The 25259-nt window shown below is 43.1% G+C and overlaps 3 protein-coding genes across 9 annotated transcripts in view; 2 read left to right on the top strand and 1 right to left on the bottom strand.

The window, feature by feature from the left end:
* TOGARAM2 (TOG array regulator of axonemal microtubules 2) overlaps positions 1-20512 on the bottom strand; it is an 87523-nt gene extending 67011 nt beyond the window's left edge. For 3 of the 7 annotated variants that reach the window (XM_081854141.1, XM_081854143.1, XM_081854144.1), the window contains exons 1-2: positions 1502-1537; positions 298-419 (exon numbers count right to left, since the gene is read on the bottom strand). The gene's annotated coding sequence lies outside the window, so the exon portion shown is untranslated. Of the gene's footprint in view, positions 1-297; positions 420-1501; positions 1538-13203; positions 13231-14647; positions 14848-20440 lie in introns of those variants that run through there. The other 4 variants (XM_081854142.1, XM_081854140.1, XM_081854139.1 and 1 more) reach the window with 4 other exon arrangements.
* Positions 1-25259, top strand: part of PCARE (photoreceptor cilium actin regulator) — a gene marked incomplete at its 5' end in the record, with an annotated part of 409145 nt that overhangs the window by 99809 nt on the left and 284077 nt on the right. The window lies entirely within an intron of this gene.
* Positions 3839-8336, top strand: LOC309338657 (uncharacterized protein; the record flags this gene model as incomplete). Its single annotated transcript, XM_081855979.1, has 3 exons — positions 3839-3930; positions 5008-6486; positions 8284-8336. The coding sequence occupies exons 2-3, from the start codon at positions 5265-5267 to the stop codon at positions 8334-8336; spliced, it is 1275 nt and encodes a 424-aa protein (XP_081712105.1). The 5' UTR covers positions 3839-3930; positions 5008-5264.

Raw genomic sequence — 25259 nt, 5'->3', positions numbered from 1 at the left:
ACAATCACTGGGGCTTCAGCTGGTAGGAAACCTTCTCTGGAGTCCCCCTCCCCCTTCTCCTCATAATATTTGCACTGACCCTCGATTCTGGGGAGTTCTACAGTGGTTTGAAGCAAAATATACCTCTCTAATTCAAGGATGAACAACAAATGACATGACAGTTACATAACAAACTCCCTAGCAGAATACTGTGCGACCGACTCATGTATTTCCTGCACAGTCAATGTAAACAGCCTTCTAAGGGACAGCCTAGTCCCCAGAGAGCAGCCAGAAGAGAATGCCGTTCTGGTCACTCACCTGCTTTGCAAACTCCTCTATACTTCAGGAACCAGATCCTCACATTTTTAAATTTGCCATCTCTTGGGACAGCCGCAGAACTTGGCTGTGAGGGTCTTCCCCCTTAGCGATCTTGCCTTCACCTGTAGGTCAGATGGCAGTTTTGGAAAGCTACAGGGATCTCTGTCTCAGGCCAACCCTTGACTCACCCTTAACAAGTTATACATACAGAGCAGGCAAACAGTGTCACATACCGTGAACAAACAAGGCTGCATAGCAACAACTTCTTCAAAGAAGTATTAAGATGCAGGAGTGAGGAAGAGATTTTCCTGGTAGGCGTCTCCCTGGCTGTTTGACTGAGTGACCTTGACTGCAACCAGACAATTAGGAAGTCACAGATTTCAAACAACAATGGAAAAGGGTTGGATATTCCGGGATTCTACATGCCTGTAACCAGATCCGATAAGCATTCACAAAACAGCAAACATCCCCACACCCGCACACACATGTTTTGAAAGCTCTATTTATGAATGAGAGGAGAAAACAAACTTCTGTTGATGGCAGGATATAATATCTGTGTTACACCCTTCCCTAAATTGGGTATTCCTTCATGAAGGAATAATTGAGGGTTGAGGGTTCAAATTGCCTTGCAACTCTTATGCCATATATCCTCCAAACAACCTTGTGAGGTAGGCACCACCAGTGATGAATGAGGATGCTTACACTCAGTGCTATTTTTCCAGAGAAAGAGGTGCTGGAGCTCATCGTGAACTTTTCCCTTGTTGTCTTAGAATGGCAGTGGTGCCCTACTGAGAGGTGCCAGAACTGAGCTCCGGTGAGCTCCAGCTGAAAAAAAAGGCCTTGCTTGCACTTCTTTTCAGGTGAATCCATAACTGTTCTACTTCTTCTCCAGCAAACATATTTTGATCCCAGACTGCCACTATTTTGGGGTGGGATAGAATCACATTTCTTGTGCAATAAATCTGCCCCCAGCCAACAAAAAAACACTGTACAGGGTAAAAGTAAAGTGACAAGGTAATACACTGGAAAGTGTGGGATGGAATAACATTCGTTCAATGCAATGTATATATACACCCTCCAAATAAATCAGAACTGATGCTCAATAAATAGCCCGCACATCTAACCTTCCTGCAAACTTTGCGCAGACAAATCAGGGTGAATGCTCAACAAACAGGTCATCCAGAAGCTACCATAACTGACTTACCAGTCTAATTTCTTTTTCCCTCACACTTTGAAACCATTCCTGTGTTTATTTAATTTCAAGTCTGTGAACTGCAAAAAAGGAATCTCACTGCACAGGACTGCCTCATTCAAACTGCACCCAGGAAGGACGTGCACACACACACAAGAGAGAGGAGGGGGGAAAGAGAGGGAGAAGGAGATTACATAAGCATTAATTAGAGCCCAACAAAGAGGGCCACTTTTCATACAGAACTGCCACTTACTACCCGACCTAGAGCAACAGAAGGGGATTAATAATTCACCACCAAAAATCTGAACAGGGCCCTGCAGAGACACAGAAGGCAAACTCTGCAGTCCTAGCTGCAAGAGCATGCTGACTTCTAAAGTAGCCTACAGTGCTAAAGAGAAATGAAATAAACTATTGATAGAAGCAAGATTCTAGGAAAGATGATTACATGATAGTCACTCATTTGCAAAAACTCCCCATGCTGTTTTTCATTTCCTTCCCCCTCCCCCTTCCCCCTCACAAGCGGAATTGTCCTACAGTATTAGGAAGTTTCGGGGCTTGTTTTTATATATATATATATATATATGCAGGTTTTGGTGTCCTCGGGTGTCTTCCCGTGTAAAAGTTGGGGTGTCTAGGCGACGTTTCGACGAGGTCTCACTCGTCATCTTCAGGCTGGTGCTTTCGGCTTCTTGTTACTGGAACAGAGCAGGATCTCAGTGTTTGAGTTCCTATAAATACTGTAGAGGGGGTGTGGTGTATAGCCTCCAATGTTCTGGGCAGAGAGGAAGTTCCCAGGCTAGTGTGCCTTTTCTTCTTTTGTTCCTTAATTACTTGAGAGATATCTTGAGTGATTTCTTGAGTGATATCCTGAGTACCACTTAGGTGGGTCATTAGGTGTGGATTAGTTGCTAAAGTCTTTGTGTCTTGACCTCTTGAACTTTGTGAAGAGTTTTCATGAGAAGATGGCTGTACTGTACTTAGTTGTGCTCTGGCTTGGCTTCGTGTATAGGGGCGAGCTGTGGTTTTGTGGCTTGTGTCAGCCAGATCTGTGTAGGGATTGCAGGGGGGTGCAGCATCCGTAGGTGCCACCATGGATTGGCTACTGGATGGTGTCTGTAATTCATCTGTGGAGAGGGTCTGGGTTTGGGTCTGGTGTGGTTGATTGGTGTTGGCGTTCTGTGTGCCTCTGGATCTGGTGTCAGTTTTTGTGGGGAGGGCTAATTTCCAGATGTCTGGCAAGCGGGATGTGTCGTCACGCTTGTTCATGTTGTGAGGGTGTTTCTCTATCTCGATGGCTTCCATGATTATTCTCTTGTGGTGATGTTCCGTGTTAAAGAGCAATTTGGAATCTGCAAAATTAATTTCGTGTCCTGTTTCTTTCATGTGTTGGAAAAGAGAGGAAGTTTTTTCTTCTTTTTTGACGGCATTCTTGTGTTCTGCGATACGTGCATTTATTCGTCTGTTTGTTTGTCCAATGTACGTGGCTGGGCAGACTTTGCAGGGTATTTCATAGATCCCTTGGTTTTCCAACTGGATTTTATCCTTGGGGTTTCTGAGGATATTGGCTATTTTTTGGTTGGTGCAAAAGGCTGTTTTGATATTGTGTTTATGGAGGATTTTGCTAATTTTATCTGTAGTGCCCTTGATATAAGGAAGGAGGGCCATGCCATTGTTTTCTTCTGTGTCTTGGTTTTTGGGGGGTGTTTCCTTTTGGATTAGCTTCGTAATCCTGTTTTGCTGGTATCCATTGGCAATTAACACGTTTGAGAGATTCTGTAACTCAGTTGTCAAGTGGTCTTTGTCAGCCAGGCGTTTGGTTCTGGAGATGAGAGTCTTGGCTACGGAGTTTATTTGTGCAGGGTGGTGGTGTGATTGTGCATGTAAGTAGCGGTTGGTGTGTGTTTTTTTCCGGTAGATAGTGTGTCCTAGGGAGCCATCAGGTTTTTTGTAGATTAGGACGTCAAGGAAGGGAAGTTGGTTGTTGGCTTCTATTTCCATAGTGAATTGTATTTTGGGGTGTAAGTTGTTGAGATGTGTGAGGAAGCTATCCAGTTTTTCCTTCCCGTGTGGCCAAATTACAAAGGTGTCGTCAACATATCTGAGCCAAAGTTTGGGTTTGTGTTCTGACTTGTCTAAAGCATTGGTTTCAAAGTGTTCCATGTACAGGTTTGCGATGACCGGTGAGAGGGGTGATCCCATAGGTGCTCCTTCTATCTGTTTGTATCTTTGTCCATTGTGGATGAAGTACGTGTTGGTTAGGCAGTGGTTGGTCAGGTCCAAGATGTATTCGGGGGGATTGTATTTGTTTTGAATAGCTGTCAAGGCTTCATTAATGGGCACTTGTGTGAAGAGAGATACAACATCGAAGCTCACAAGTAGGTCATTAGGATGTAGGTTTTGCTTCTTTATTGTTTCTATGAACTGGAAGGAGTTTGGTACGTGTGAAGAGATGGATTCTGCATAGGGCTGAAGTTGCTTGGCGAGAAATTTAGCGAGATTTTGTAGAGGTGAGCCTATGGAGCTGACTATTGGTCTGAGTGGTGTTCCTTCTTTGTGTATCTTGGGGAGGCCGTAGAGTTTGGGGCATCTGGATGATTTTTCTCTGGGGATGATTCTTAGCTGGATTTCTTCACTGATAGGAGAGGCTTTTATTTTGGATTTGGTGGTTTTTTCCAGGTAGGTGGTGGGATCTGTTTTTATAGGTTTGTAGGCAGGATCTTGGAGTAGATTTGATAGTTTTGCTTGGTAGTCCGATGTGTTCATCACCACTGTGGCATTACCTTTGTCTGCTGGGAGAATGATTATGTTGTTGTCTTTCTTCAGGTTGGTGAGTGCTTTCTGTTCTTCTTTGTGTAAATTGCTTCTGGGTGGTTTGCTGGAGCAGAGGATGTTGGTGACTTCAAGTCTGATTTTATTGGCTTCATCTGGGTTGATTTTGGTTAGGCTAGCTTCGACTCCGCATATGATGTTTTCCGTGGGGATGTGTCTCGGGGCGACTGCAAAGTTGAAACCTTTGGAGAGTACTTTGGTTTCAGTTGTGGTGAGGATCCTGTCTGATATGTTATGTACTGTTTGTTTCATGGGTTGCTGTGGAGGGTGGCTGGGCTTCTGGCGTTTCTCTAGTTTGTGGAGTTTGTTGGTGTGTGTGTCTGTCTTATGTGAGGTCTCCGTTTCAGCTCTCCAGACGGCTAGTTGTTTGCATTTGTCCCAGAGTGCAGGGTGGATTTTGTTACAGAGTTTGAGGTGAAGAGTGAGTAGATCTTTGTTGGTTTGGTCTAGTAGGTATCTTTTCTTGTGTAGTTCGTTTCTGATTAGGGATAGTTCAGTTCGTTTCAGGATCCTTTCGGTGGCTGGGGTTTTAGAATGGAATTTAAGTTGGAAGCATGTGGGAATTAAGTTGTTGTCTCGGCAGTTGCGTAGGAACAAGAGATCACATAAGATGGTGGCTCTTCGGACTTCTAGTTTCTCGTAGGTTCTTGTCAGCTGGAAGGTTTCCAAGCAACTTCAGCCCTATGCAGAATCCATCTCTTCACACGTACCAAACTCCTTCCAGTTCATAGAAACAATAAAGAAGCAAAACCTACATCCTAATGACCTACTTGTGAGCTTCGATGTTGTATCTCTCTTCACACAAGTGCCCATTAATGAAGCCTTGACAGCTATTCAAAACAAATACAATCCCCCCGAATACATCTTGGACCTGACCAACCACTGCCTAACCAACACGTACTTCATCCACAATGGACAAAGATACAAACAGATAGAAGGAGCACCTATGGGATCACCCCTCTCACCGGTCATCGCAAACCTGTACATGGAACACTTTGAAACCAATGCTTTAGACAAGTCAGAACACAAACCCAAACTTTGGCTCAGATATGTTGACGACACCTTTGTAATTTGGCCACACGGGAAGGAAAAACTGGATAGCTTCCTCACACATCTCAACAACTTACACCCCAAAATACAATTCACTATGGAAATAGAAGCCAACAACCAACTTCCCTTCCTTGACGTCCTAATCTACAAAAAACCTGATGGCTCCCTAGGACACACTATCTACCGGAAAAAAACACACACCAACCGCTACTTACATGCACAATCACACCACCACCCTGCACAAATAAACTCCGTAGCCAAGACTCTCATCTCCAGAACCAAACGCCTGGCTGACAAAGACCACTTGACAACTGAGTTACAGAATCTCTCAAACGTGTTAATTGCCAATGGATACCAGCAAAACAGGATTACGAAGCTAATCCAAAAGGAAACACCCCCCAAAAACCAAGACACAGAAGAAAACAATGGCATGGCCCTCCTTCCTTATATCAAGGGCACTACAGATAAAATTAGCAAAATCCTCCATAAACACAATATCAAAACAGCCTTTTGCACCAACCAAAAAATAGCCAATATCCTCAGAAACCCCAAGGATAAAATCCAGTTGGAAAACCAAGGGATCTATGAAATACCCTGCAAAGTCTGCCCAGCCACGTACATTGGACAAACAAACAGACGAATAAATGCACGTATCGCAGAACACAAGAATGCCGTCAAAAAAGAAGAAAAAACTTCCTCTCTTTTCCAACACATGAAAGAAACAGGACACGAAATTAATTTTGCAGATTCCAAATTGCTCTTTAACACGGAACATCACCACAAGAGAATAATCATGGAAGCCATCGAGATAGAGAAACACCCTCACAACATGAACAAGCGTGACGACACATCCCGCTTGCCAGACATCTGGAAATTAGCCCTCCCCACAAAAACTGACACCAGATCCAGAGGCACACAGAACGCCAACACCAATCAACCACACCAGACCCAAACCCAGACCCTCTCCACAGATGAATTACAGACACCATCCAGTAGCCAATCCATGGTGGCACCTACGGATGCTGCACCCCCCTGCAATCCCTACACAGATCTGGCTGACACAAGCCACAAAACCACAGCTCGCCCCTATACACGAAGCCAAGCCAGAGCACAACTAAGTACAGTACAGCCATCTTCTCATGAAAACTCTTCACAAAGTTCAAGAGGTCAAGACACAAAGACTTTAGCAACTAATCCACACCTAATGACCCACCTAAGTGGTACTCAGGATATCACTCAAGAAATCACTCAAGATATCTCTCAAGTAATTAAGGAACAAAAGAAGAAAAGGCACACTAGCCTGGGAACTTCCTCTCTGCCCAGAACATTGGAGGCTATACACCACACCCCCTCTACAGTATTTATAGGAACTCAAACACTGAGATCCTGCTCTGTTCCAGTAACAAGAAGCCGAAAGCACCAGCCTGAAGATGACGAGTGAGACCTCGTCGAAACGTCGCCTAGACACCCCAACTTTTACACGGGAAGACACCCGAGGACACCAAAACCTGCATTCCTGTACCCGTGAAAATCTACGAAAGCATATATATATATATATATATATATATATATATATATATATATATACACACTATCTGCCCACAGGCACAGAGCACCTGCAAACACTACGTTCTGACAGCTGGAGTGTAAAGCATGGATAGAACATGCAATCCAAATATAATTGGTATGTCCTGGAGAATCAAAGCATGAATATTGCATATTATTTTTGCTGTGGGAGAAGTAGCCACAGTCCATTTATAAACCATGAGAGATAGCGCCAGATTGGTTAATCCGTTCCAATTCTGCTTCTGCTCCTTATTTTGAGGCCACAACTCCCCCTTACATTTAAAAGCACTATGATGCCACTTTAACACTTATAGCTCCCCCAAAACATCCTGGGAATTGTAGTCTGCTAATGGTGCTGAGAGCTGTTAAGCTACAATACCAAGAGTGGTTCAGTAATCAATGAACTCCAAAAATTGTAGCTCTATGATGACAATAAAGGTCTTTTAACAGTTCTCAGCACACTTAACAGTTCCTAGGATGTTTAGGATGGTCAAAATGGTACAGTGGTACCTCGGGTTACATACACTTCAGGTTACAGACGCTTCAGGTTACAGACTCTGCTAACCCAGAAATAGCACCTCAGGTTAAGAACTTTGCTTCAGGATGAGAACAGAAATGGTGTGGCTGCGGCGCGGCAGCAGCGGGAGGCCCCATTAGCTAAAGTGGTACCTCAGGTTAAGAACAGTTTCAGGCTAAGAACAGACCTCCAGAACGAATTAAGTACCCGAGGTATCACTGTATAATAGTGCTTTAAATGTATGGTGTGGATGTGGCCTAAATCAATCCCAAATGGAGTTTGTTTAAGCTTTGTGACCTAAATGTTAATTACAACATTCAATGAAATCAAAGCCATTGGCTCTCTTTCTTTCTTTGGTTGCAAGGCATGGCAGGAGGCAATGGCGGCCACCAACTTGGATGGCTTTAAAAGAGGATTAGACAAATTCATGGAGGAAAGGGCTCTCAGTGGCTACTGGCCATGACGACTATGCTCTGCCTTTGTAGTCAGAGACGCTAATGCTTCTGAATACCACCTCCTGGAAATAACAGGAAAGGAGAGTCCTTTTGTGCTCAGGTCCTGCTTGTGGGTTTCTCACAAGCATCTGGTTGGCCACTGTGGGAACAGGATGCTGGACTAGGTGAGCCAATGGCCTGATCCAGCAATCTCTTCTTAAGAACCACCATGAACTGGTGTTAGCAGCTGCTGGCGCAGATGTCATTCATGGATGTCAAAGTGAACATCATTGAATTAATGCTGATAATTCCAGCTCACTAATAAGCGAATGCGGCAAGACTTCCTTTTGCAGAATACGTGCTGATTCTTCCAAAAGACTTGCTCTTCCACTTGTTAGGCAACTCTAGAATTAATCGTGAATTCTCCCAAGAAGGAGGCATTGATTCTTAATCAAGAATTTATAAAGTGGTAGAGGGAGACACTCCAGGAGCCAAATAATTGGCTCTGGGGGGAAGCGCATCCTGAGTATTAAAGAGTCCCCCCTCTGGAGTGTAAATAGACATGGCTGTAGCAGCTCAGGAATTAAGGCAAATAGCTAAAGTCAATTCATCGTTTGAAAGCCTCCTGAGCTACAACAAATACCTGAGCCATAGGGACAATGAGGAGGTTAATGGGAATTTTTAATGTATAGTCAGGCTTCCTTAACCTCTGCCCTCCAGATGTTTTTGACCTACAACTCCAATGATCCCTAGCTAGCAGGACCAGTGGCCAGGGATGATAGGAATTGTAGTCTCAAAACATCTGGAGGACCAAGGTTGAGGAAGCCTGGTATAGGTGGCTTTTGCTAGTGACAGAATGTGCTTGTCGTGCCTTATTCCACGTGGAGCATTAAACGAAAACTAAACAGCGGAAATGCAGTATGGGAAACTCAGTGGTAGGAGCTAATTCCTGGAATGCTGTACTCAGGGGCTTGTAAAATAAACCCATGCATCCTCCTCCAGCTATACCTTTATGAACTGCTTACGTGCATGAAAATCATGTGATCTGAAGATAGCCTCACTAGGCTTCTTGTGGCTTAACAGTATACTTTGACTTTGGCCCAGAGCTCCAGATGAAGCTCCTTCGGCTGAGGAAAAGATGAGGGCAAGAAAACATAAGCTCTTAATGGGCTCTAAACAGGGTTAAGATGGGACTGTGAATAAAACATTTTAAAAAATGGACTCCCACATGAATTTTTTAGAGTGGCTGCAAGGATTTGGCCTAAAACAGTCATTTATATAGCACTTTGTTACATTGAAACATGAAATGGCTTTCCTCCACTAATAACAAATTTAAGGCAAGAGACATGCTCTTGTCTTGAATTTAGGCTTGAAGTCTGCAAGTGATATACACTTGCAGAATATTATTTGTAACTGTAATAGTCCCAAGAGTTCCAAACTTTAACTAGGGGATATCGTTCTAGGCAGAAAAAAAGAGAGAAAAGGAAGATTACACATTGTACATGCATTACAATCAGCTTTTACTTGGCATGGTGGTAGTGTGTGTGTGGGGGGGGGGGTGGGTGGGTGGGTTTTATTTTATTTTTTGCAGAGAGACTACAGAGAGAGCTGAAGGAGCTATACGGGAGAGGCCGCTCCATTCCATGCCCATGGCATGCACACACATCCCACAGGTTTGCATTGTACTGTATTCCCAAACCCTGAAAAATCTGCGTTCAGAGATGATAGAGGGATAGAAATAATAATAAGATGCCTCTATCATTACATGTTCCACTTCCTCAAAGGTTACTCTCCTTCTCTGTTCTTTAAGAAGCTGTAATCAGGGTAAACTGGTGTCTCACAGCAAAAAAGGAAAGAAAAAGATTTCTAACCCATGTTTCAGGGCACACTGCAGTCCCAAGGCAATTTACAAAAAGTTCAAATACAACACAATAAACAACAACAACCTACCCCCATCAATACCATCAGTGGCGTAGCATGGGGGTGCAGGGGGGGCCGGCCGCACCGGGCGCAACATCTGGGGGTTAGGGTTAGGGGGCGCAAATCCACAGGTTAGGGAGCGCAAATTACTTGCCTTGCCCCGGGTGCTGACAACCCACGCTACGCCACTGAATACCGTCAATTTATGAGCAGCATCAATAAACTGTTTTAAAAGCACAGCATGTTAAAAATTAACCAAATGCAGATTGAGTTAAGAGTTTCCTTAAAAGCTAGCAGCAATGAAACCATGCATGTTTCCCTAGGAAATGAGTTCCAAAGGTTTGCAGCCACCACCACAAAAGCCTAGCCCTGCCAATTTAACAGCTCTCACTGGAAGGTCAGAAAGCAATGCTTCAGATGAATATCTTAAAGTTTGAGCAAACAGTAGAAAGTATTTTGAATAAGAAGAATTTTCAGGAGAGAAGAAAGCCAAGTTGGCCGTGCTTGAATTATAGGAGCCAGAAGCAGGCCCAGCTCTCTTACCTGTTTTACTGGCTCTCTTAAGAACGCTATGTGGGACCATAATGTGGCTAGAGTAAGAGGAAGTCAGGGATGGAAGCTGTGGATTTTGCAAAATACAGCGGCATCAAGCCCCAGCAGAATTAATAGTAGGGAAGCTTTGATATTTTAATTCTTCAAGGCAGTAGCAGTCCTTCATTTTACTGGACCCAAGTTTCGTTCAGCAACAATCCACCCTGAAGTAGTTAAGCAGCTTTCAGGCTACAAAGCTTTGTGAAACATTAGAAAGGCAAACTGCTTTAACAAAATAAGACACATTTTTGATGGCCTTTGGCAGGCTCCTTCATATCACTCTGAGTAGATGCTGCTGCCTGATTGCAAGAGGAACATGAGCAGCACTTAATGCGTTTTCATTATATCCTGAGAAAAATCAAGGGATGCCGGTGATTTTTTCTTAGTAAGAACGAAAAGTAAATTGAAAAAGAAACTTGTCTTCTCTTAAGTTAAGATATTGGGGGAGACTAGAATTATGGGCTAGAATTTTTCTATCCAATCCGCATGCAGGGCCAGAACCTCTGAACAGTATGGAAGGAAAGACGGGGAGGTATCTAGAGCTGTCCAGCTGCCAGTATTGGCCAAGCACCTCAGCCTCCTCAAGGATAATTAGACAGAATACACTGGCTGCTGTTGTAGTCAATGCTAATCCATAAAGGAGGTGCAACTCTGCTCTTGGACTCAGCAGCCAACTTCCTACAGAGCTTTCACTTCCTATGGCTTAGCATCAGAGATTAACTCCTTGCTAAGCAGCAGAGTCTTAAGGCTCAGAGTGAACAGGTTGAGCCCTGGACATTCAATGCCTAGCCCTTCTACCATTCTATAATATTCATAAACTATTCCTTTGGATATATAGATTTATCCATAATATATTAAGCCTCTTTTATTATTTACATAGAAACTCAGAAAAAGAAATATTACTAAAGCTAGAACAAAATATGATGTTTCAAAAACCATATATATGGCTCCCTATGGATGGTCCGCGGGTGGCACTGTGGGTTAAACCACAGAGCCTAGGACTTGCCGATCAGAAGGTTAGCGGTTTGAATCCCCACGACGGAGTGAGCTCCCGTTGCTCGGTCCCTGCTCCTGCCAACCTAGCAGTTCGAAAGCACACCAAAAAAGTGCAAGTAGATAAATAGGTACCGCTCCAGTGGGAAGGTAAATGGCGTTTCTGTGCGCTACTCTGGTTCACCAGAAGCGGCTTAGTCATGCTGGCCACATGACCCAGAAGCTGTACGCCGGCTCCCTTGGCCAATAAAGCAAGATGAGCGCCGCAACCCCAGAGTCGGCCACGACTGGACCTAACGGTCAGAGGTCCCTTTACCTTTACCTATGGATGGTCCAATACAGGAAGTGGATGGGGGAAGGTGTCTAATGATTACACTGTGTACTTCCTGATAATTTTACTGAAATTGTTGTAAGCCCCTCTAGAATGAGAGGTCCTCATTACCTCCACTATAATATAAACTGGCACGGGAAGGGTCGTAGGTTAGCAGAAGGCTCCAGGTTCAATCGCTTGCATCTCTGGGTAGGGCTAGGGAAGACTCATGCCTGAAACGCTGGAGCTAAAAGCCAGTATAAGCAATACTGAGATGGACCAATGGTCCGACTTAGAATTAGACAGGCCCCTAAGCATCCATTCATTTTCTACAGCAAGAGATCTCCACCAAGATCTCTTCCTAAAAATCTATGTGTGTATGGTATATGTGTGATGAAGGGCACATCCTCGCAGAATTCACACAGAGCTTTTCATTAATAATAATAATAAATTAAATTTATTTATACCCTGCCCTCCCCGGCCAAGACCGGGCTCAGGGCGGCTAACACCAAATATATAATACATTAAAAACACAAAATCAAACGACTGATTAAAATACAATTCAAAATCACATTTAAAATGAAAATAAAATTAGGTGGGAACCCATGAATCACAACCGTAGGGTAAGGAATATTAAATGTTCACCAGGCCCGGCCACCCATGCTGGTCCCATGTGGGCTGATAGAAGGAGCCAAGAGGCCACTTACATACCCCCATAGAAAGAGGGAAGAAGGAAGGGGGTCAGACTGGACCCCGCCCGGCCAAAGGCCTGGCAGAACAACTCTGTCTTGCAGGCCCTGCAGAAAGATGTCAGATCCTGCAGGGCCCTGGTCTCTTGTGACAGAGCATTCCATTTAAAAATATACGGTAGCTTCAATGTATTTTAAAGGGGAAAACATCAAGACTATTCAGACTCATTTGGAGTCAAAGGCCTGTATATAAACTCTGCTGGGCTTGTCATGACCCAAATCAACAGCACTAGCAAAGAAAATACTTCGTGTCATTACAGGTCATGACCCAAAGACTGAGAAACCCCCTCAATAGTCCCCCCTTCCGTACAAAAGCAAGCAAGTCAGCATAAAGCAAAAGGTTAATATACTAATTAGCATCATTCATATGCAGAAGGAATGGGTGCCCAGCGCTACAAAAAGAGAACAGTATTCAAGACCAGGAACACTAAAAGACATAATCACAAGCAATGTATGGCCAGGTCAGGACCTGGAGAGCAAACAGTCTGCTCACATAACCGGTAATATATTCAATGGCAAAATAACTCTGCTATGTGTGGAATGAAAAAAATAAGATTAGGACAGTTTAAATGCCAAGGAACAAGGAGATAGGCCAGAATGCCCGACCTCAGAGATCAGCAGAGTTGTCTTAAATCTGGCCCATTAATATAATTAATATGTGTGTTTAAAAAATAAAGAGGGGGCATCTCTGATCAGTGTAACCACACTTAATTGAATTCTACTTCTAAATTTCATAAACTGATCTGAAGGGCAACCTTCTCCCATCCAATCCTGTCTACAAGTTCAGATTGTGGTGAGGTGTTCTTCTCCAGCTGCTTCTGCCTTCAGAAATGAAGCAAGTGGGTGGCAGCCAGGGAGATGGGCTTTTCAGTGGTGGTCCTCAGCTTCTGGAATTGCCTTCACAGAGAGGTTCACCTGGTGCCTTCTTAACTTCAGTTTTAGATGCCAAGTTAAGACCTTCAGTGGCAAACAACTATATGATGAAAACGCAGCACACAGGTTGGTTTAATTGTTAAATTATTGTTGTTTAGTCTTCCAGCCTACTGCCATCTGGGGTTTTTTTTTTTTTTTATTGATTGCAGCATTTTAAAGTGTCTTTATTCATGACTCCTTTGGTAAATTTGGTTCAAACTGAGAAGCACAAGAAAGAGACATACTCCAGGATAGGGAAGTTACAGATAGGTAGCCGTGTTGGTCTGCCATAGTCAAAACAAAATAAAAAAATTCCTTCCAGTAGCACCTTAAGGACCAACTAAGTTAGTTCTAGGTATGAGCTTTCGTGTGCATGCACACTTCTTCAGATACACTGAAACAGAAGTCACAGACCCTTCTATATAGTGAGAAGGTGGGGAGGGGTATTACTCAGGAGGGTGGTGGGAATGGGTGATTGGCAGATAGCTGTGATGAGCCTGTTGACGACTCTTAACGACTGCAATAGGTCTTACAGGAAAAAGCAAGGGGTGAGAAGGTGAAAAATATACATGACAAAGCCATTTATACATGACAAAGCCATTTTTCACCTTCTCACCCCTTGCTTTTTCCTGTAAGACCTATTGCAGTCGTTAAGAGTCGTCAACAGGCTCATCACAGCTATCTGCCAATCACCCATTCCCACCACCCTCCTGAGTAATACCCCTCCCCACCTTCTCACTATATAGAAGGGTCTGTGACTTCTGTTTCAGTGTATCTGAAGAAGTGTGCATGCACACGAAAGCTCATACCTAGAACTAACTTAGTTGGTCTTTAAGGTGCTACTGGAAGGAATTTTTTTATTTTGTTCAGGATAGGGAAGGCAGACATAGAGAGAGAGAGACGTTCTTGACTAGAGCAACTTTTTATCTGAACTGTGATTGGCTTCTCACTAATCTCAACTGCCCACTTTCCTATACTTGCCACAAAGAAAGTGATCCTTTTAACTCTGAGATGTTTAAATTTACTGCCTCCACACTTTTTCAGTGCCATTGCAGAACAGATCGTAGCAATGCATTGCTGTGCATTTTGTGTGCACTCTGCCTAGCAGGCTACTAGCTTTTACAACACTTAAAGAGTCCCCTAAGAAACAGCTCACTTTAGAGCAGTAAATAAATCCTATTCAGCTCTGCTTCCCCCAAATCAGCTGAAAGCTACTTGGCAAATGGCAGAAACCACAAAGCAAAGGGAACATTTGCTGCAACAACGACAGAAAGAAAAGCAACCTACCTCCATTCTCAACTAGATGCCCCAAATTAACACTTGGGGGAATCGCTTCAGAATTTCCACAGCAAGGCAGCTCTAATGTTGGGGTTCTGCACTCCCCAAAACATCATTTGCCTCTGCCCCTCTGAATCCTTCCTTGGATTTGTTTTGCTAGATACAAAAGCACCATTACCACTTGCTAAGGAATTAAGCTTGCAAGCAGCACATAAGGAGATTCATTAATGCATTAGACAGGCGTGATTTGATTGGCTCCTTTTTTTAGGCATTTGGCACATGGGATGCAAACAGATCTGTGGGACCTGGGTGTCAGGGGAGACCAGGCGACCTGCCAACATGCTAGCTTTAAAAAGGAGAAAGAAAGTCAGCACCAGTTCCTGAGTGTTAAAGAATTTGCAGTCAAAAGTCAGATCACTGATGCCCATAAAATCAACAAGCAGAAGTTTCCCTCCCACTTTCCATGGGAAAACCACATTAGTGCCTCTGTACCACTGAAAATGAATTCCTTCCTAGCATTCTTAATTTCCTCCTCACCTTCTGAAGTGCTTTTTAACCAATACTGGCCAGTATTGATGGAAAGTAAAAAGAAACATTATCAATTGCACATGGAACAGCAGTTTAGATGAGACATTGCGATAGGAAATTGGGGTCTGCTTTCCTTCCTGTAAGGGCCACTGTCCTGCACAACCATTGGACAGCTAGAGTAAATGCACATCTGCGTTATAAAATGAAGAAACAAGACACAGCACACACTAAAGGGGAGGGGGAAGCAATCTGATTTGGGAGGAAATTCTTTTTCTATCCGTTCTTGATTTAATAATCGTGGAAGGGTCCTTTCCAACTGTACAATTCTACGTACTGTACACATCTCTGAATTTTGCAATGCAGTTCTCCTCCCAAGTAATGGGTTAAAAAAATGCACATAGTGCAATAAAAGTATCCATAAAAATGCATATGTTCATGAAAATAACATACACAGATGCACTATTTTAAGGGGGAGATTGCTTTATATTAGGCAAAACTGAATGTAAGCACGTACACTGGGAGAAATTCATACAAAAATGTTGATGAATATTCATGTGGAACACACACACTGAGGCGGAAGTGTGAATAACTGCACTCATTAATGGGAAAAAGAGAAACCAAAATTGACAGATTTGCCCATTTGAATCATACAAAAGATTGACACTCAAAGCATTTTTGGGGTCGGGGGTGGGGTAGAGAAAACGATCCCAGTGCTTGGCCATTATTCTTGCACACAAAAATGGAACACATGATGGTTGGCCTTAGTGGGAAAGATTCCTGGCACAGCCAATTAAAAGTTTTAGCTGCTGCAGTCCCATCCTTTGACAAATCTCTACCTAAATTTCCACTTGCTGATCTCGCAGTTACTCCTGGCCTTGTAATCAATAACATTTAATTCCACCAGGCTTCATAAACAATGCTGACAAGTAATAGCAGGAGCAGCTCCAAGATCAGATAAACACCCCAAACACAGACGTGGGTAGATATACATTCCAGCTGCAGCGGCAATCAGTAATACACCTCGAGTAATGACAGGCCCAACAGTATATAACCAGGAATTAGACAGGGAGGTCTCCACAAATCATTACATTCCCAGAGCTGTAAAACATTAGATGTCAGGGCAGAGACTATTCAAGGACTAATTGGAAAGGAAAGAAGGACTACAAACCTCTTTCTAGGGATGCTTCACACAGCGCCAGGGCTGGCCCTACCATTGGGCAGAATGAGGCAGCTGTCTCAGGTAGCAGATGCTGGAGGTGTCAATAGCATGTCAACACTACCCCCATTCCCCCTGAGCCCCCCAAGCTAGCCTGTTCTGCATCTCCTACCCTCATTTGCTGCCCTCAGGTGCAGTGGAGGATGTTTTCCCATCATCAGCACTAAAGCGGAGTCAACTGCCCACCTGGTCACATTTTGTATGTGGAATAGAAGGGCACCATCTTGTCCTTCATCTCAGGCAGCAAAATGCCAAGGGCTGGCCTGGAAAACCAAGTAACTATCTACAAGCAAAGAATTCTGTGTAGAAATTTACACACGGGCAGCACATAAGAGTTTAAATTACAATGTGGTTGGGAGGTTACAAGGTTTTTCTAGAACCCATATGTGAGGTATCATTTTTCTTCTCCTTCCTATACAGAAGTGCTTTTTCTTCTTTTGCTCATGAAGAACTATTCTGACACTTTTAGCTCCTTCAAATACTAATAAGTCAGTTGAACAGGCACAGTGAGTCACGTATCATACTTTAAAAGTAGGGCCGAGCCTGTATTCCTCAGGAGAGGGTTTTTTGGGGGGCGGGAATCAGATAATTTTATTCAGTTCACCCTTGTCTAGTAATGAGAGCCATTTTACTGAATAGTCTCCTTCTCCTTCTTTGTTTGGCTGCTGCCATTTTTTACCCACAATACCTCATAACGACACTAATTCCAGGCCATTGGAGAGAATGCAAAATCCTGCCACAGTTTCAGCCGCCACCACAGACAATACAAAGAGTAGCAGCAATAAAACCAAAACAAAATAGCCCACCACGAAAAATGGAAAACTCTCTAAGGGGGGAAAAAGCAACAAGCCGTGTTGTTTCTGCTGCCAGTGTTCATGTTAATCCCCATCTCCAAGAAACTGCTGAAGAAATTCTCCTCCCTCTGGATAATATTTGGCAAAATGAGACACAAAACCCCTCCTTTTTCTGCCCCTAAATAAGAGGAAGAATTTTGGGCTGCCATTTTCATTCGGCTTTATGATAAATTCATTTCCTGTGTGAGAAGAGTTTACGTTGCTTAAAGTGACAGATGTGTTAGCCCTATTCAGGTTTTCATTCTCTGGGTTTCCACAATGGGTGGAAAGACCGAACCTGTTCACAGAAGATGACAGGAGATGGAAAATGGAATCAAAGGAGCATAGGTTTCTATAGAGGGTGTGGGGGTGGGAGCAACCATGAGGGGACATTTACAGAGGAAACACAGTGGGGAGCGCTGTACATGTAAATGGCAAAACCGCTCAGAAGATGAAAAGCAGGTTCATTTCCTGTCCATTCTGCCAAGCTTTCCCGCTCTTACCGACACAAATAGCTCAATTCATCAAGTACATCCTGATTGTTCAAATAAGTGTCAGGTGACTGTGAAAATGTCTATGGCTTGAGAACAATGATGGTGTATATTTGGGAACTAGCCGATTATCTGGAAATGAAAACCCAATAAATGTTCCACCATACAGAGATGGTGGAGTGGGCATTGCGGAAGGGGAACTTAAATCCATTAAGGCCTCATCTGCACTGTTTGTTAAGGGTGCCGAGTGTTGGTGTTGTTGTTGTTATTTAGTCGTTTAGTCGTGTCCGACTTTGTGACCCCATGGACCAGAGCACGCCAGGCACTCCTGTCTTCCACTGCCACCTATTCCCTTCATAGAGCTACTGTTCATGATCAATCCTTGTTCCCATAGAGCTCTGGGAATTGTAGTTCTGTGAGGGCAATACAGGTTGCCTGTCAACTCTCAACACCTCTTAACAGTCTACAGATCCCAGGATTCTTTGGGGGAAAGCCACTGCTGTTAAAGTAGTATAATACCAACAGCACTGGGAAGCAGCAGCCAAACCTTCATTTTAAGGTGCAGCCTGGATACCCTGTCTAACAACACAGCACCTGAAACAGAGGAGGAACTTGCGGCTCTTCCCAATGTTGTTAGATGGCAACCAGCATCAGTCCCAGCCAGCATGGCTAGTGGTCACAGATGCTGAGAACTTTAGTTCAGCAATATCTGGAGGGTCACAAGTTCCCCATCACAAACAACAGTGCTGTTAGAAAGGATTGCCTTTGTTAGCTATTGTTCTGCCGTTTCATGGCATTGCTCTTTGACATTGTAATTTTAAATTTCATGTCTGTATTATTAAGTTTCTACAACAAGTGACTGTAAGGTGAAGGTCTTTTACACACACCGTATTTGTGCACAACTGAACACACACATGGTGCCAGGATCCTGGAAATGGGGAGCACCCTGGGGAGGAGTCCTGGCTCGCAAGGAGACCCTTCCCAGAGCCCAAAGAGGGCGTCCCCTTCACGCACTGGGGAGGGTCTCCTTGTGAGCAGGAGGCTTCCCTACCTAACAGCTGCTGTGCAGGGTAGCATGGCAGCAGCATCTACCCCTCCCCTCTGCTGTGTGAGAGCTGGGTTGTCCCTCCAACATGACTCTGTGGACCCATCAGCTGTGCCAGTCCATGGACCCACGCTGTCCCTCCAGCTCTCATGAGTGGAGGAATGGCACGGCTCCATGGATTGGCACAGCTGAAGGGCAGAGAAGGTTTTTCCCCACCCATCAGCTGAGCTGATACTGGTGAGTGCCCCATTTTACTCGCTTTTGCATATGCATGTGGGGGTACGGAATGTATCCCCCGTGTAAACGGGGAGTCAGCTGTATATAAATATTCATATAAATGAATGAACGAAATGCTAATACAGTGATAAAGGTAAAGGGACCCCTGACCATTAGGTCCAGTTGTGGCCAACTCTGGGGTTGCAGCGCTCATCTCACTTTACTGGCTGATCGAGCCAGCGTACAGCTTCCGGGTCATGTGGCCAGCATGACTAAGCCGCTTCTGGCAAACCAGAGCAGCACACGGAAACGCCGTTTACCTTCCTGCCAGAGGAGTTATTTATCTACTTGCACTTTGATGTGCTTTCAAACTGCTAGGTTGGCAGGAGCAGGGACCGAGCAACGGGAGCTCACCCCATCACGGGGATTCAAACCGCTGACCTTCTGATCGGCAAGTCCTAGTCTCTGTGGTTTAACCCACAGCGCCACCCGTGACCCTCAATACAGTGGTACCTCGGGTTAATAACTTAATTTGTTCTGGAGGTCTGTTCTTAACCTGAAATTGTTCTTAACCTGAGGTACCACTTTAGCTAATGAGGCCTCCCACTGCCGCCACGCCACCTCCACACGATTTCTGTTCTCATCCTGAAGCAAAGTTCTTAATCTGAGATATTATTTCTGGGTTAGCGGAGTCTTTAACCTGAAGCATCTGTAACCTGAAGCGTCTGTAACCCGAGGTCCCACTGTACTATTTAATTACTATTGGGAAGTGTGCATTGTCCTAGAGATAGCTACAGCTGTCACTTGATAGCATGGCCGTCCCTCCTCACCCCTTAGCACATGAACTGCAAGCGAAAGTAAAACTTCTCAAGTAATACCATAGTCTTGCCTATGAATTGTATTGCTACACTGTAGGTTATTAACCATTAACTATTAAAGCTTTCTTTCAAGGGGCTCAAGGTGGGGGGAGGATAGCATGAATAAGTTTTCCTGTTTTCTCCCTTACTATCACTCAACACTGATATACAGATATTTCCTATGATTTTTAGAGAAGTACGTGAATGGTGCTCAGCAAGTATTTTAAAATGTAAAGATTTAAACAAATCCAAGCTTTCCATGTGCCCTAGAGGCGGCAGAATACACAGGATGACTATTGGATATGAAACAAGCACAGCTTAAGGGAACATTCTTCCTAAAAATCATCCTGTGTTGCAGAGAAAGTTCTGAAGCTAAGAGCCAGAGCATAGATTGATTCCTATGGGTTCTGGCAAGCACTCTAAATCAGTTGAAGAAAAGCCCATTCAACTTGTGGTGGTGGGATGAGGAAGAGAGAAGAGGGTTTGTTAGCAGCTAAGAGGGTGAGATAGTCCCCTGGGAATACTCAACTCCAATTCAGAAAGATAGCTCAGAGCAACAAGTTCCCTTAAGCAAGTTACCGAGTGTGTGTGTGTCTAACATTTCAAGCGAACTTACCTCAATCAAAATTAAAAAGTGGCACTAGTCGTCTTGTCCAAATGGATGTGAGAGGCTCTTCATCTTCAACTCATTGATGTGGGCATGAAAGAGATTCTTGTTGATCCCAGTCTCTCGCAGCAACTGTTGCCATGGTTATAAATCATTTCTTTTTGCCCCCCAATGGTTAGCGACAGAATATAAAGAATGGGCTTACTAGGTAGGAGCAAATCCAATGTGCATAGACTGGTTCCTCTCTCAGAAGTGTGATACCAGCCAGCAATAGATGCTGTCAGTTTCATTGCCTGCACTTCAGAAAGCCAGGTTAGAGAGAGAAATCTCTGGATGAGATAATATAGTTTTTAAAGTCACAAGCAGAGAGATTAAAACAGAGCAACCTTTCCACATCCATGTACAAATGAAAATGGGGTGGGTTTTTTTCTTTTTCTGAGCAAAGGAAGGGGTGAGAAGCATCAATGCCATTCTGTATGAAGTACAGAATAGATTGCTTTGCTACCAGTATGTGAATTGGGCAGCTTTGTGATCTGCAGGATAAATTCACACCATACTTTAATATTATTGTTGTTGTTGTTATTGTTTTTGTTATTATTATTATTAATTTCTTACCAGGTTTCCATGGTGGATTAAAACAAAATAAAATACAGTATATTATCAATTTAAAAATGCACAATCGGAAGCATTGGTATAATGCAATTTGGGATATAGTACTTTCTGAAAAACACATGCAAAAATTTCAATTACTAAGAGGGCCCCATCAGCCAATCTTACTGCCCCCCCTTGCATCTCTTGTATGGTAACTGCAACTAATGGCTTATAGTAAGAGAGAGGGGGAGAGTATAGGATATATGTAGAGGCATCATAGCAAGCACAGAGGTGGAAGAGAAGCAAAGTACTGTCTATGGACCCCTGGTCCCAGAAAGCTGTGATCTGGAGCTCAGCCAGAGCATATGTGTTCAGTGCTCAATTGTGTTTGTTTTTCTTCTACCGAGAGGTTTTGGGCAGACTAAATTAAGCAATACATATTTTCATATTTTTAAACCTTTTTTTTTTAAATTACACTTTTGTGACTCTGATTTCTTTAAAAAAAAAAAAAAAAAACATCTGGAAATTATGGTAAGACAAACATGACCAAAAGGAATGGAAGAATGCACACTGACATTTCCAAGCACTTTGTCAGGAAAGAAAGGAAAGTTGAGATTCTCAGGGTGTCAAATTCCATATTAGGTTTTATATTTGCATAGCATGAAGCTAATACAGAGAAGAAAATATTGTTTCTAGAACAGAATGGCATTGAACCAAAGTTCCGGTATATGAAACATTTAATTATTATTTTTAAAGTTTCTAGATCTAATGTTTCATACAAACTTTTAAAATGTGTGCTTTCTGGTAGTGATTTAGACATCAGAGCAGATCTAGCCTGGCCTTTCTGTACTCCGAGGGTGGATTGTTCATCCTCCTGATTCTTACTCGTTTGCTAGCTACCCCAATGCTACCAAACTCTACACCATCCTTTATGTTACAGTGGATGGATGGTCAAGTGGCAGGCAGATGTGGGGCAGGTTTGAGAGATATTAACTTGCCACCTCCCCCTTTCTTAAAAAGAGTTCAGTTGTGCAAAGGCACCATACACATCTCGATGTGAATTGCAAATATTTGGGATAATTTGCAGAGAATTATAAACCTTCAGCTCAAGCGAAACGGTTTTCACTAGGAAAAGGCAACACTGCTCTGTTTAAGAATATGACTGTTCACACTGCTTGCTGTTTAAGCAAAAGCAGTTCTGTGTGACCTCAGCTCATAAGTTTAGAAGACCTGTGAAAAGTTTCCATATCTGACCACAGATTCCACTGCACCAGCACCTCCCATGAGGTCCAGCTATGCGCACCCCCAGGAGTCTTGTTTGTATTACTGGCGTGAAGAGCAGCGCTGGGGAATTAGGCAGTTGCATGAAGTACCATGTCTATTCGGATGCTGGGAATAGAAGCCAAAGCTTGTTACCCAGGCTACTCTCTACGTTTTTGTTTGTTTGGTGGCTTTGTTGGGTGTGGAAACAGCAAAGTTTTGGAACCGTTAAGAGTAGGTGAGATCTAAACCACGGAAGAAATTAAATTACCTGTGAAAAGACTAGATAAAATTAAGGTTCTTCCACCCACAGCTACCACAATGCGTTGGTTAACTGAATAGAACACGTAACAAAAACTGCAGACATCCCTGCAAAAGATAAAAAAATTGCCTAATGGGTGAAATTATTGCAACAAATATCAGGGCTGCCACAATTAAATGCTGCCACAAGAAAACTGGTTTGTCAACTATAGCCTCAGTCACCTCCAAGTTGACCTAATGGTAATTTCTGTATGCTAAAGAGGCTTTTTGGTGCTCTCCCCTGCAATAAGTTCCTGATGGAAGTTGAAGCCCATCAACTTCTGGAGGGCCACAGGTTCCCATCCCTGTGCTCAGTTTTGTGCATTGCATTCACCAGTGCTCCCAGCGAAGAGACAAGACAGCCTTAATCCCAAAATAACTGGAGGGAAGAGATCTCACTGATCCACATTTCAGGCTAAACTGCCCATTAGCCACATAGATGTGGTAAGAGATTTTTTATTTCCTTAAATTTACTAACCTGCTCTTCTATACGTGGCTAACAAGGATTACAATTTGCATTTGTAAAAATTAGGGGGAAGCAGTAACAGATAAATGCAGTTTAGCAAGAGATGTTAGTTCTCTAAAAATTATCACTGCAACAGGAGAAATGCCTGCCAGAAAGTGTGCTGAGTACATGAGAGAAGGCAAAGAATTAAGGTGCCAAACAGCCCTCCCTCCCTAGGCAAAGAGTTTCATAATCTTGGGTGCTCAGATGCCCTGGTCTGCTCCTCTTCTGATGCCAGTTTTGGACTGATGCCTCAATGAATGAACATCGTATGGTACTAGTAGAGGTACAAGGTCTACACAGCAAGCCTTTGGATGGTGGTGGAATTTTTCCAGGCTAATGTTAACAAGTCAGAACTTCCAAGTGATAGGGCTTAACCACTTAACCACTGGCTTCCAGCACAGAAAGCCTATCAGTTTCTCCCATGGGCTTTGCACTACGCAGAAGGTAACCCAGAAGTGGAAATCTAAGACAAAGCTCTAATTCAAATGTTAAAAAGCAAGTCTTTCCAAAGTACACCACAGTACCTTGCAATCACTTCTGACTAGAAACTTCCCACCATTCTGTGGCACTAATCTGACACCCACTGGCCATCTTTGGAACTAGATTTCTAGCAGAACAAGAAACTTTTGCACTGAACTCAAAATTATGTGGGGTTTGCCGGGGATTAATGAAACCCTTAGCAGTAAACAAACTGTGATACATTTAAACTAAGTTTGAGGAAGCAATGAAATAAAAATGCTAGTTCTTTTGACATTTTGACACAGGCATCTAGTAGCCACTGTGAGAACAGCAGGCTCTTATGTTATTTAGGTTAAGAATAAACAAGTAAACAGTATGGAAACAGTGTGTCATGTGGTATGTTTAAAAAATAAGCAGGTTTATTGTGCCATCAGAAAAATTGCGATGCCTGGGGACTCTACCTAGGTCTTGCCCCAATGGTTTCTGTTCTGCCCCCTCAAGTGCTTTTGCCTGGCTGGAATTTGCCCTTCAAGATGGGGTAGCACCTCTTGGTCAGAATGATTCAGACGTGTACGAATAACCCAAACCCTTTTAAAGTCACAATACAGTAGTAGAGGATGGGCTAAATTAGCTTCCACAAAAGCGTCCATGACATATTTGAAAGGAATTGCCACCATTTTGTGTTGTGAACCATTACAGATGAAGGGCAGTATACATATTTAATAACATCATTTCAATGTGGTCCAGAAACTGCTTCCATGATTTCCTCAATCACTTGGTTGTTCAAATACAGATAATGGATATGGGGTCCAGCAGATGTATTGGACTCGGAAACAAGGGAGGTTCCTGCTCTGTTTTCTCCTCTGAATACTTCCATTTTGACATTACCATTTCATAGCTACCCTGGAATATTGCAGTCCTCAAACCACTTTTTCGCCTGTTGCCAAAGTTGCGTCATTTGCCAAAAGATCCATAATGCTTGTGTAATACTTTCATTATGTGGAAAGCACTGTTATCTGTGGTAGTGGTGGCTTCGACAATTGCTATTTTCCACCTTTTTTCTTTCGTTTTTGACAGGTGGCCTTGTTCACTGCAGTTTTAAAAATGGCAGGTAGTTCAGACTGACACAGTGAACACATATGGTGCCGGACACCTATTCTCCTAAACTCTTGTGGAGTCAGAATTCTGTCATATAATATTAAATTAATTTTGAGGGAAAAGGAGTGCGCAGTAATGAATTTAAAAAAACACAAAAAAACACATCCCGCCAAAATTGAAGTAACAAAGCAAGTTACATCTAAATACTTGGACTGAGTTGCTTAAATTTATAGAATAAACAATGTAATAAGAATGTTTAAGTTATTGATACGGAAATACAGAATATAGTAATTGTTGTGGGACTGTATTTGTTTTAGCTATGTCTGCCTCTCTAAAACTTTTAATACAACCCATATACTTAGAGGTGATACTTGAGATTTCCAATAATTCACATTATTGTTGTGAACTGCCCTAAGATCTGCGAAAGGCAGTATGCAAATTTAATAAATAATAAATGATTAGCTGCAGAACTTACTGAGCCTCCCACCCCTGCAAGAAACTCCATAAAAAAAGAGTCTCTGTAAAAGTAATTTCAAACCTAAGAGTGAACACTAGTGGAAGAATATGTGATAAATCTACAGAATTGATAAATCATCATTAGTACAAAATTCA

This window comes from Podarcis erhardii (genome assembly GCF_964252035.2).
Source record: "Podarcis erhardii genome assembly, chromosome: 3".
Lineage (NCBI taxonomy): Eukaryota > Metazoa > Chordata > Lepidosauria > Squamata > Lacertidae > Podarcis > Podarcis erhardii.
Note: the sequence above shows the minus strand (reverse complement) of the source record. Positions and strands in the feature narration are given on the sequence as shown.